The sequence below is a fragment of the Arachis stenosperma genome, chromosome 10, assembly GCF_014773155.1.
Source record: "Arachis stenosperma cultivar V10309 chromosome 10, arast.V10309.gnm1.PFL2, whole genome shotgun sequence".
Lineage (NCBI taxonomy): Eukaryota > Viridiplantae > Streptophyta > Magnoliopsida > Fabales > Fabaceae > Arachis > Arachis stenosperma.
In genome coordinates, this window is record NC_080386.1 from 41,003,280 (window position 1) to 41,017,636 (window position 14,357).

Here is a 14,357-nt window from a genome sequence, read left to right on the forward strand (position 1 = left end):
ATGAATATGAGAGTTTGACCAAATACTACGGACATTTTGTGATTTCTTTGTTTTTTTTTAACTTTTGACTATTGATACTTTGTGTGTTTTTTTAAAGGCATTAAGCAAATTACAACCGCTACTGGATAATCATTACACTTACGATGAAGGACCTAATAAATCGGCCACAACATTTGTATTTGGACCAAAATTTCTTGCATCTAAAGTGTATCAACTCAGTCCAGACCAGGTTACTCTCCAAATTTTAAATTCTCTTGTTATAATTCGTTAGAGATATATTTTTTTATGTATCTCTTTTTATGAACTTAAACTTTTAGATAAATAATTTTATAATATGATATCATAATAAGAGCCCGAATCCTAACCCAATGATAGAGGCTGATGATGATGAAGTGATTGGACTGAAAAGGGTGAGGAAGTCATCCGTGTGGTTGAAAGACTAAAAAACATAAAAAAGGTGTACTGTAGGAGAATATTAGAAGAGGGTAATGTCAGAAGTTAGTTACGTAACAACTTGACATGAGATTTATAAGGGAAGGAGTGAGTCTAAGGGAGTCATGCTTATTCTTGTAAACATTTGGATTGGAGTGCATCCCTCACTCGAAAAGGGACTCTTTGTTTCTCACATACTAATCATATCTTTCATATAATTGCATTTTCTATTCTCTGCATCATTCTTCTGCATAATTTCTGATCATTACTATTCTATCATCATTGTCCAACTTGCGAATTGAATTAGCAACTATTAACTGGTGTTTTCATTGAGAGAAGCAGCTGCTGCAATGGTGGACGGAACTCGACTCAATCGTTTGGAGGAGCTCACGATCTCGAACAAGTAAGAAGTAGCCACTCTGCATCGTGGGTTGGCTTAAGTCAATGAGAGGATCACGGAGACGTAGCTTCAACTAACCACCATCGAAAAGTTGTTCTGCGACAGCATGAAGATGAAAACCCAAGTTGGATATTGTAGCCATTCAGGGGATGAGGTGGTGGATAGCCCCATGTTAGGTTCAGTGAGCGTTAACTTGGAGTTGCTGTGGTCTCACAAGTTGAAGGTGGCTGATCTACCCATGTTTAAAGGCGATGGGTAGAGGATTGGGTGTTTAGAGCAAAGCAATACCTTTAAACTTTTGTCATTCTGACTGAGTAGAGGATCAAGGTGTTATAATTCCATCTGGTGGGAGCGGCCTACGCCTGGTATCGGTGGGGTAGGGGGAGGCGGAAGGGTTTAACAACAATATTGCTTATATCTGGGAGACTTTTCTCAATGGCATGAATATCAAGTTTGGGAAGAATGTGTTCTATGACCCTTAGGTAGCGTTTGTTTTGAGGTATTGGGACAGAGACTGAGAGACAGTATCATGTTTGTTGGCTCAGAGACGGGTACTAAAATTTGTCTCTGTCTCTAAAATTTTAGTATTTCATTACCTCTAAAAAGTAGGGACACAGGGGACTGAAATTTTTAGAGACAGAAACTGAAATTTTAATAAGATTTTATACCTAAAATACCCTAATTTCAATTAATTAATTTCAATTTTATCCTTTGTGCAAATTAAATTAAAGTTTTATTCTTGTTTCAATTTCTGTCTCTTACTTTACACCAAACAGAATACTGAAATTTATTTCGATCTCTGTCTCTTAGTTTCTGTCTCTCAGTCTCAGTCTTTCAGTCTCTGTTTCTCTACCAAACGCTACCTTAAGGAACTGAAACAAGGAGGATCGATGGAAGATGAATACCAAGTTCGATTTGAGAAACTTACTAAGAGAGTTTCAGGATGGGTTAAGTACTTTTTTCGTCCCTAAAGTCTTGCGTCAAAATCAAAATCGTTCCTGACTTTTTTTTTCTTATTAAAATCATCTATCCTCAACGTTACAAAACGTTATAAAATCATCTTTTTGTCCATAAACAACATTTTTGAGGCGATTTTGCCCTTAAAAAAAATCCTTCCCCTCACCACTAACCTCCAACCCCCTTCATCATCGTCATCATTGAGCCTCTTTCTCGTTCTCTTTCTCTTAGACTCCTACTCTCCCTCAACACTAACCCCTAACCCCTTCATCATCATCATCACCGAACCTCTTTCTCTTTCTCTTTGTCCCAAACTCCTACTCTCCTTCACCACTAACCTCCACTCATCTTCTTCTCATCACCATCACCATCACCATCACCATTATCACAATAACAAAGATTGAATCACACACAAATTAAAGAATCACAAAACAAAAAGACTTCATCCAGTAGAAGCTTCTTTAACAGCTTGAACCATAGGCGGTTATTGCTGCTGTCGGAGGAGGAGCTGCAACAGATAGTGGCGGCGCTGTGAACGACACGGTGGAGGAGGGAGGCATTGACGACGAAGCAGATCCGGTCTTCATTCTGTCCAAAGATGCGATAGTCGTCGAAGAGAGTTCCACGGTGAAATTGAATGACGAATTGAAAGCGTTTCTTGAGAAGAAGGTTATGGGATTGAGAAATGAGGGAACCACGGAGAGGGGGCTGTTGCAAACAAAAAGGGGACGCCAACAGAGGAAAAAACAAAAGGGTTTTGGCTAAGGCGTGGTGCTGTCTGTGAAAGAGAAGAAGATGTGGTTAACTTGGTCAAAATAACAGTTTGTTATTTCCTAAATTTCAGCTACACCTCTGCTCCCTTTTTTCTTCCTTTTACTTGATTTTCTGGATTTCAATTTGTTCTTCATTCTTTTATTTTTTTTTTCTAATTTTCTTTCTTTTGCATCACTTTTTTTTATTTACTATCTCTTTGCGTCTGTTATTATTGTTGTTGTTGTTGTTGATTTTGGGAAGAATTAAGGTTAGACTTGTGATCGTTTTGTTGTAGTAAGAGAAGAAAAGGCCATGGCAGTGGTGTGATGGAGGTGGAAGGAGTGTTGAGGGTGGGGAGTAAATGGCAGAGGTAGAAAATGAAAGGAAGAGACACTACGATTTCGATTTTCTTTCCTTGCTTGCTTTCTCTCTTCTTCGTTCTTCCTTTTTTCTTTTTTCTTTTCTTGATTTTTAAAGAACATATACATGACTTCTTCCTTTTTAATTTTTTTATTTATGTTGTTGCTAATTTTGTAGTTGTTGTTGTTGCTGGATTGTTGATTTATTTTGTGGTTATGGCGTAGCGATGGTGATGATGATGCAGAGGTTAGTGGTGAGGGTGGAGAGAGTTTTTTATTTTTATTTAAGGGTAAAACTATCCAAAAAATATTGTTTATGACAAAAAAATGATTTTATAACATTTTGTAACGTTGAGGATGATTTTAACAAGAAAAAAAGATTGGGGATGATTTTGATTTTGATCTAAGATCTTAGGGACGAAAAAAGTACTTAACCCTTTCAGGATTGAGTGAGGAAATGATCGTGTTGCTGTTTGTTGCTAGGCCTCAAGAGCACCTGAAATGTGAATTGCTTTTGGCCTCAACCCTCTTCTTACATTATTTAGGCAGTATCCATAGCAAAATTGCATGAATAGAAACACTCCATGATGCTGGGTCTCACAAAGAACAGTGGGAGCAGGTCCAACTCATCCTTTAGCACACCCACATGATTTGTCCCACAAAGAACACTGAATCCTATTTGCACGAACCAGAAATACTGTAACCCAAGCACTCACTCTGCAACATCTTTCCCACATACATCACAAGCTTCTTCTCCTTCACCTAATCGAACTCAGCATCATTTAGAAAGCTTAGTAGTGCAGACATTCTGTAAGAAGAGAAAATGGTCTGTGTTATTATTGTGATGAAAAATACACCCCAGGACACTGTTGCAGGGCAACCTATCAGCTATTTGTCAGAGAGGAGGAGCTCCGTGAGTTGTTGCAAGAGACAACAGACGTGATAGGTGGCAATCCCAATTTTGAGTTGGAAGAAGAGGAGGAAGGAGACACCCAAGCACTACGGATCTGCCTTAATGCCCTTGAAGGCAAATTTCATTCGGAAACTCTTCGGGTTCGAGTTACCCATGCTAATCAACCCCTAATGATTTTAATTGATAGAGGAAGAACACTCAATTTTGTTAAGAGTTCTATAGCCAGGAAGTTAAATATGGTCCTTACCCTAACCAAAACTCTCCAAGTGATGGTAGGAAATTGAGACTCCATCAATTGCTGAGTGATAAACCCCCATTTTTAGGGTTTATCTTGTATTGAATTTAGAGTATTTTGATGACCTTTTCTCACATTTAACCTATAAATTAGCATGGTTTTGTTATCTCTCCCGTATTTGTGCTTAAGTGTAAAAACATGCTTTTTAAGCCTTTAATTTGATAATTTTAATTCATCCTTGATTCCATAAGATGCCTTGATGTGTTTGCTAGTAGTCTCAGGTTGAAATAGGCTAGACATGGATCAAGGGAGCATGGAAGAAAGCATGCAAGTGGAGAGAAGCACAAAAACCAAAGAATTGATTTCGACCAAGCACGCGCACGCACACAAGGCGCTCGCGCGCACATTGCAGAATCGGCCAGGGACGCGCACGCGTACCGTACGCACACGCGTCGATGATCGCACATGACTTCATTAAAGCAACACGTGCCTGGCGATTTGAGAGGGTTTCTGAACCCATTTTGGCGCCAATTGCTGATAGAAAGGAATAAAAGGATCAAGGATTGAGGGGAAATGCATCTAGGAATCTAGCATATAGCATAATTAGGATTAGTTTAGAGCTAGTTTAGAGAGAGAAGCTCTCACTTCTCTCTAGGATTAGGATTAGGTTAATCTCTCCTCTTAGATCTAGGTTTAATTCATGCTTCAATTCACTTTTCCTTCATCAAGTCTTAATCTTCTCTTCTTCCTCTTTCTAGTTATGTACTTTAATAATTGTAATTCTTCATTTTGTTTTGAATAGATTGTTGTTCCTTTGTTTTCTTTCAATAATGCAATTTGAGGTAATTCATGATAATTGTGATTTCCTTGATTTGTTGTTGTTAATTCTTTGTAATAATTGTTGTTAGATTTCATTCTTTGTTGTTGATTTACTATGCTTTCCTTTTGTGCCTTCCAAGTGTTTGATGAAATGCTTGGTTGAGTTCTAGTGTAGATTTTGTTCCTCTTGGCCTAGGTAGAGTAATCAGTGACTCTTGAGTTATCTAATTCCTTTGTTGATTGATTGATAATTAGAAGTTGCTAATTGATTTGAATGTCTCTAAAGCTAGTCATTCCTTTAGGAGTTCATTAGGACTTGAGGAATCAAATTGACTTCCCTCCATGGTTAGAGGTTAACTAAGTGGGGGCAATGAACAATTCTCATCACAATTGAGAAAGGTAACTAGGATAGGATTTCTAGTTCTCATATCTTGCCAAGAGCTTTGTTAGTTGTTAGTTTATTTTTCTTGCCATTTATCTTTCATGCCTCTTATCAAAACCCCAAAATAATTCATAACCAATAACAAGACACTTTATTGTAATTCCTAGGGAGAACGACCCGAGGTCCAATACTTCGGTTTATAAATTTTAGGGGTTTGTACTAGTGACAAACAACTTTTTGTATGAAAGGATTATTGTTTGGTTTAGAAACTATACTTTACAACGAGATTTCATTAGTGAAATTCTAAACCGTCAAAAATCCAAATCATCACTGAGCTAAATATTAGGACTTACCCTTAGTGGTGCAGGGATACGATTTTACAGTAGACGCATATGTCTTGGACTTGAAGGGAGCAGATGTAGTTCTAGGTCTAAATTGGATTATAAGGTTGGGCACCATCCAGATCAACTATATGGAGCTATTCATGAAATTCAAAGTCATGGGTAAATGGATAGTCTTCAAAGGGGAGCGCTTGTTGAAGGAGGCTAGCCTTAATTCCAGGGAGTTGAGAATTAATGATAGCAAGGCTATTGCTTCTATGTTCCACTTGGAAGTTATGCAGTATGAAGGCGGACAGAAGGGCAGAGTCGAGGAAGAAGATGTGAACCGGATCCTCGAGGATTCTCGGAGGTGTTTGCGGAATCACCCAATTACTGCCACAGAGATCAATGGATCACTCCATCCATCTAGTTCCAGGTGTTGTGCCAGTCAGTATTCAACCTTATAAGTACCCTTACTTCCAAAAAGAGATGGAGAGGCTAGTAAAAGAAATGCTACAAGTGGGAGTTATAAGAGACAACTAAAGCACATTCTCAAGCCCGGTGCTTCTGGTAAAAAAGAAACATGGGGGTGAAAATTTTATGTGGATTATAGGGCCATAAAATTGATTATGATGAAAGATAAGTTCCCGATACCCACCATCGATGAGATACTGGATGAATTGCATGGTGCTGTTTATTTTTTTAAAATTGATCTGCGAAGCGGTTACCATCAAATAAGGATCAGGGAAGAAGATATTGACAAAACGACTTTTTAGACACATGTTGGGCACTATTATCATGCCTTTCGATCTAAAAAACGCACCTTCCATCTTTCAAGTTACCATGAATCGAATCTTTCAGCCATTTCTAAAATGCTTTATAGTAGTATTTTTCAATGATATCCTGGTATACAACTGCACTAGGGAAGAACATGTAGAGCACTTAACCCAAGCCTTACAAGTGTTAAGAGATAATCTCTTTTTTACAAAGAGTTGCAAATACTCTTTCTCACAGCAGTAAGTTGAATATTTAGGCCATGTTATCTCTAGCAAAGGGGTCAAGGTGGATTCATCCAAGATTGAGGCAATTCTTGCCTGGACAGTGCCTAAGTCACTCAAGAAGTTGCATGGTTTTTCGGAATTGACAGGATAATACTGCAAATTCATGGCTAAATATGCCCACTTGGCCTTTCCTTTAATAGAGCTCTTGAAGAAGAATGCTTTCCAATGGACTAATGTAGCAGACCAAGCTTTTCATCAATTGAAATAATTGATGACCCATACCCCTGTGCATGCACTTTCCAATTTTTCTAAGGCATTTGTGGTTAAGAATGATGCCTCAAGCACCGCGTGGGAGCAGTCTTGTCTCAAGGTCACCCGATAGCCTGCTTTAGCAAGAAGTTTGGGGTCAGATTAGTACAAGCCTAAGCCTATGTAAGGGAGTTGTATGCAATAGCACAAGTCGTAGCAAAGTGGCGGCATTACCTTTTAGGCCAAAAATTTACCATCAAGATTGATCATCAGGGGCTCTGTCAGCTAATGACATAGGTAATACTTATCCCGAAGCAGCAACACTACCTCTGAAATTGCTTGGTTATGTAATACCATTACTATCAGAATGTTACACTTCTGGCTGCGCTACTCTGATAACATACAAGACTTCTTCTACAAGTAACTTACTAATATATCAGACATACATATTATTACAAATCACGACTCCTATCCCTCTTACAAAAATATATAACAAGGCGAGGAAAAAATTATAACTAAGATATATGCAACACAATCAGATGTGTAGCAGAAACTCCTTAAACTCCTCGTTCATCCTGAAAAGAGAATATGTAGGGGTGAAAACCTAACCACACGGTTTCACCATAAAAGTTTTAGAATTGTCATAAGAATATATGTAAAAGAAAATTATTTTCAACTGCAGTGATCATCGCTCCTCTTATGAATCTTTTTGAAAACCAACGGTCAGTTATCCAAAAATCTAAATTCATATTTTATTTATAAAAACTCCAAACCAAACATAGTATACTATAACATTCCACTAATTACCAGAGAACCATTCTAACCAAACTTACCAAGACATATAATGTATCCAAATCATGGTTCCCGGCACAACAATCACGGCCTCCGGCTTGAAACACAATCAATCAACACTCAACTGCCATAATCTGAACCAACCAGTCACAAACACAAGTAATGAAGTTCAAACACAATCAAGAGCAATTACAACAAGTATGACAATTAGCAGTTAAATATAAGTATTCACATAGGTAAATCAAATACAAAAGACACACCCAAACAATGTCAAATAGATGCATATGATGCATGCTTATCCTACTGGCCATGAGCTCACGTGTCGGTTTCACATAGGTAAACCGAATACAATAGACACACCCAAACAATATCAATAGATGCATATGATGCATGCTTATCCTACTGGTCATGAGCTCACGTATCGGTTAAACTGTCAGAACCTGATACATCCGATAGCTAACCCAGATATCATCTCTCAACACAAAGGAAATCTTCAACGTTACAAAAGGGAATCCTCAAACTTCCAATCTGAGAGAGACTGTGATGTAATAATAGAAAATCTTCAACCTAACTCGTTCATACCACAGCCAGAAATTAAATCGAAGGGAATCCTCAACCTTCTCCATTTAATTCTCCAATATAACGAGAGAGGGAATCTTCAATCCCACTTGCCCACTATAAGAAAAAAGGGAATTCTCAATCTCAACTTGTCTATGACAACAAGAGAAAGAATCCTCAATCTTAACTTGCCTATTCATGAGCGGGACAAAGCCACCATCCTCACCACATCAATCCAAATATCATTTCAATCAAACACAATCAAACATAATCTTAACCATAACAAAAAATTGAATTAATAATACAGAATTGAAGCAAAGAGAATCCTCAACCTTCTATTCAACTCTCTGATATGACAAGAGAGAGAATCCTCAATCTCAAGCTTGTCCACGCAACAAGAGAGGGGATCCTCAATTTCAACTTGTCTATCGCTACAAGAGAGAAGATCCTCAATCTCAACTTGCCTATTCCCAAAATCTTTATATTAAAAATTAATTAACTTTTTGAATCTTTAACTAAATAAATAAATCTCTTTTCGTTGTTAGTCAAAACTAAATAAGTAAATCACAAACCCATTTCTCAAATCAACCAAAATCATAGAACTCATTTTTATTACTTTATTTTTTATTAACAATCCTTAAAACCTCATCTTTAATTTGAATCAATTCAATAAAACTCATTTCCATGCGATCAAGCACCCAAAACATATTTCTTTTTATAATTAACTAAACCAAAATAAATTAAATATTCAATTTACTTCTATTACTTTAGTTTCCTCAAAAACTCTACAAAAACATAGTCTTTAAACCAAAATTAGTCACCATTTTCGTTCAATCAAACACCCAAAACATATTTTCAACTTTATTTCTTTAGTACAAGACTTTCCCAAAAAAGAATGACTTAAAATCATTTCTTTTCACCAATCAAATTCAAATGATTTAAATCCACTCGAACTGAATAATCCATTTCATTATTTTAAATTCATTTAAATACTTATAAAAATTTCAGCAGCATCTCCTCTAAAATTCAGCCTTTGCCATGCTTCAAGGGTCCCAACCAAATCATTTCTCAACCCTTTTCAACAGTTTCAAGACCAAATTATTCTTCAATAAAACATACAATTCGGATTTCTAAATACAAAACCATTTTTCAATATAAGCATACAAATCAGATTCCAAATCAAGCTTTATTAACTACCACAGTGCCAACTCAATCAATCAATAATTCAATAGACTAAGCAATTACATTAATCCAAAACAACTCAGTCAATCCATAAGACTCACATAATCACCAAATATATAGTTTTTACATCAATATTGACTTATAACAATTCCATAATATAAAATAATTTTTAAGAAAAATTCCTACCTCGATCGCAACCTAACTAGATGACAAACTCCCCTTTATACTTATTTACGAAGCAGCAACGTCAAATCTGACCATCCCCACAACAGCAACAACCATTTAAACGCTGCATGAAAGAACCGTAGATCAACCCTAAGATATTAACGTCGCCAAAACCTAAGAAACATATAACATAATGGCAACTGTAACACCCTAACTACCAAAGCTCACGCTTCCGGCTGCGCAACTCTGATAGCTCGGACATTACGACGACACTTATACTATTTAATACTAAAATATGAGCCTGTTTAAAAACTTTAAACCGCAATACCATTCCCACAAACACTTTCGCCATACCACGTACGTCCATACATACCATACAACTTACAGAAACTCATAAAGAGTACATCCATATATATATACATACATATAGATAAATAATATTACAAACATTATCCAGTACAATTCCTATCCCTCTCACAGAATATGTCAAGATAAAGGCGATGGTACAAAAATAATAATCTAAAGCAATACAGAGCATCTCAATAACAAATAATTAAACTCTTCATAACTTCTGCGCCCAAATCTTGAAAGGGGAAAAATGTAGGGGGTGAGAACATCATCCTCGAAAGGGTTCTCAGTAGAGGGTTTTTGGGAATTACTGTAATAGGATACATGAAGATAAACCGTACCAGTGATTAATAAACCATCTTATGCCTCTTTTCAAAAACAACAGTTTACAATGAAAGTAAAGTAAGAAATCTTTTCTGAAAGAGGAACTGTTCAATTCTCAAAACATCAAAGCATTTCAAAAAGGTTTATCTATACTGAACCAAAATAACCTTTCATATCTTATTCCAAACCAGAACCACAAAACTGAAATCAACCATCGATCCATCTCATTCAACCACGGCCCTAGGCCCAAACAATCCAACCACAACCAATCCACCACAATCCAACAGAGTTCCAGATGCAAACACAAGTAGGAGGATGCAAACACAAACAGTTATTTCAAGTAGAACAATTAGCAGTTAATCACATAGGCAAACCAAGTACAATATGCATACCCAAACAATGTCACATAGATGCATATGATGCATGCCTGTCCCTAGTGGCTGATGATATCATCTGTCGGTTATATAGCCAACCCAACACGTCCTGGTAGCTAACCATGGACAGAAACACCCATCGCGGAGCAAGTAAGTTTGAGCTACAACCCCCTTGCTACTACCTGCTCAACCCAGAGCCAGTGGAATAACCACTACTGCGGCTACTACCCAGGCGGGTGTTTAACAGCTCAACCTGGAGCGAGTGGATTCACCACTACTACCGCTACTACCCAGGCGTCACAGTCTCTGACCTGGAGCAAGTGGGACGAACCACAACCCTTGCTACTACCCAGGTACCTCAAGCATATATTCATTCAGTCCAGCACATCCATCTCAGCCATTCGGCTTAAATTCATAATTCATAGTCAGCCATACGGCCCATAACTCATTCGGCAATCAGTCATAAGTCAATATCATACACAGCCATTCCGGCTCACGGTTCAATCCAGAACCAGCCAATATTCATAATTATGCACAGCCATTCTGGCCCATAACAAAACAACACTTCCACACTCAACATCATCAAATTCATAAAATCGGCATTTAAGCCATAAATCACTTTTCTCAAGCCATTTCACTTTGAAATCAAATTTCAACTCTTTTCAGCCTTGGCTTTAAAGATCTCATTTCTCAAATCATCTCAGGCTCATAAGCCAAATTTACTCAAAGTGAGTTCCCTTTTTAAAACAAAGCCACTCTCGGCATTCTCTTTCCAAAACTTCCAAAACCATGGAAAGTTAAAGATTCATTTTGGGAACATTCAAAATCACCCATCCAACAATGGGATTTTATAACAAAAGTTTCTTGCCAGAGTCCCAAGTCTTTAGGGAAGGTCAACCTGTATCAATTCCTTAAAATTTATTGAAACTCTTAAAATCATGGATTCTCGGTTCAAGTAAATAAAACTGAATTTATTATGAAACCGACCATACAAAATCACAAGTTCCAATCCGGTCCAAAAACCAACTCATTTGAAGAGGAACTGGTTCATTTGAATCAAACCACTTTCAGGTTTCTTTTTGGAACCCATTTTTCTAACTCTTCCAAAATGCCTCAAACTTAATTACTCAATCGAAAGTCTAGATTCCTTTGAAATCACTAAAAGCTCCTTTTTATATTGAAATTAATATTAGAGCATTATTCTTTCCTTCAGTGATTCAAATGGTAAAAATAGTTCATTTCTAAATAAACCGAACTCAACGCATAAAGTTCATTAAATAAATTAAGCTTGAAAACATAAATATTCTCTTAATAAATCAAATAATACAATTTCTCAAATCCAACCCTTTTTTAATAACCTTTCAAACAAGACTAAGATTTTATAGAAATTTCGGCAGCACCTCCCCTAAAACTTGGACTTTTGCCACCCGGTTTGGGTCCCAACTAAACCGTTCCTCATTCCTTTTCAACAACAAAAAAAAAAAAAACAGAAATCGATTCAAAACAGGCTAAATCCAACAATCGCCTCAGTGGCGTATCATAAGGATACCATTTCAAAATCAACTCAATATCAACCGATTTAACTCATTTCCAAAGCTTTAAAGAAACGGTTCAGTAACAATTCATTTGTCCAAAACCAAGTCAATTAAAATAAACCAGGCTGAATTCAAAAGTGCGTTCTACTTTCTTATCCATAAAATCAACTCAACTCAAATCAATTCACAACGGATTAAACCCGATTTCAAAGCTTTAAAAGAATCAACTTCAAAAGCATCTCGTTTCACAAAACCACACAACAATCCATTCATCAAAACCAAATAATAATCCGTTCAACATATAATTACGTTCATCCAGGATAATCAACATCACATAAGGCTTATACAATCACCAAATACATTATCTCACATCAGTATCCATATGTAATAATTCCAATAATAAACTATAGTTTTCGGAAAGCGCCCCTACCTCAAAACGTAATTCCATAACCCAAATGCCTCATCAAGTCTTTTCCGCCTCAAACCGAACTGACGGCAACCAAAACCTCAGCTCCAAGCCACTTTCGCAACAATCTCAACCGAAACAGCGGCGGTCGAAACAGCGGCGGTCTCCGAACAAACAGCGCGGCGGTCTGAACCCGGCAATCAGCCCCAAGCAGCAGCCGCGATCTGAACCACACGCAGCGACGATGAAGTTCCAGGAAACTCAACAGAAGGGAAAGTCAACTTAAAAGCCTTACCGGCAGTGGAGCTCGGTGGCGGCAGCGGCGTTCCCGGCGGTTGAGGCTCGGCCAGAAGCTCCGGCGGCCAGAACAGGGCACGGCTTCTCCCTCCTTCGGCAGCAACAACAGTAGTGTTTTTCGGCAACCACCGATCTCCGGCATCAGCAACAGGAGCTCAAGCTAGGCACCGCGGAGCAACAGATCAGCAGCACTGTCGGCCAAGGTACGGTGGTGGAGACGCCCTCAACCGCAGTGAAATGCGGCGGCTGTGGAAGCTCGACGGTGGCTGGCTTTGTGACGAGGACGACGGCGCGGTGACGGCGCGACAGCGGCGACACGACGAGCTGGTCGGCGATGAGGAGAATGGCGAAGGCCCCACGTTCGACGATGGTGACAGGCGGTGATTGCTTCCCCGTGGTGGCTCCCTTTCGCGCATCTTCTCTCTCTCTGCGCGCGAGTTCGGCGGTGGCGAGGCAGTAAGGCGCGACGGTCTTCTCCCTCGGTCAGGCGACGGCGTGATGGCGGCAGAGTGTGACGGCAGTGAGGCCTCATCTCCCTCCTTCGCGTCACTCTCTTCTCATTCAGATCTCCCCTCCCCTTTGTTAGCGACGGCGGCGATGGTGGCAGTGGCACCCACCGCGCCGCCTCCCTCTTCTCCCCTCTCCCCTGATTCCGCAAAACCCCTCCCCTGCTTCCCCCATCTTCTTTTTTTTTTTCTTCAATTAGTTCACAACTGCTGCTGCTGTGGCATGAGGTACCTTAGTGTGTACCGGGTCAGGGGAACCGGGTTACCGGGTAGGGTTTTCAGGGTTAGGATTGTGTGTGTTGAGTTTTAGGATTAGGGTGAAATTAGATACAAGGGTAATTTTGTAATTTCACTTAAAAATAGGGATAATATAGTAATTAGAAATAAATTCCAATCCAACAATAACAATGTATAAAAATACTATTTGCTCATCAATTTCACACTTTATTTTCAATAAAATGTCCAAATCTAAAAATTAGAAATAATATAATTAATTTCTCTATTTTTTCCAAAATAGCAATAGTAATATTTAAAATATTACTTATCTAATCCAAATCATATAAAAATCCTTTTTATTTCACAACTACCAACCATATGATTTAAATATAGAAAATAATCCAATAATTATAAAATTGGATAATAATCATAACATATCTCAAATTCAATAAATCAAAACTTGCCTTAATTATCTTTAATAAAATAATTTCTGAAATTAAGGCTATAAATAACTATATGAATTGAGACCTGATCATAAAAAGACTTTTCAAAGATTCTGGGTCTTACAGCAACTAAAAGGGTTTTAGAGTAAAACAACTTACTGTACTTAGAAAAGAACCAAACAACAGATCAGCTGCAGCTCCGGTGATGACTTTCAGTGAGCAGAACGATAACATAGAGTTTCAATGAGGACAGAAAACCTCAGCGGCAACAAGTGATGACAACAATATCCCCAGAAATTGAAAGAATGGAAACCAAACACAGTAACACTCTTACCAGCGACAGTAGCATTAGCTCAACCAGTTCCAGCGGTGTTTTTTGGCCATCATAGTG

At 38.2% G+C, this 14,357-nt stretch overlaps 1 protein-coding gene across 2 annotated transcripts in view; it reads left to right on the forward strand.

Annotated features, from left to right (window-relative positions):
* LOC130954668 (methyl jasmonate esterase 1-like) overlaps positions 1-14,357 on the forward strand; it is a 28,230-nt gene that overhangs the window by 762 nt on the left and 13,111 nt on the right. For both annotated transcript variants that reach the window (XM_057881424.1, XM_057881425.1), the window contains exon 2: positions 98-229. In XM_057881424.1, coding sequence (XP_057737407.1) covers positions 98-229 — 132 coding nt within the window. The remainder of the gene's footprint in view (positions 1-97; positions 230-14,357) is intronic.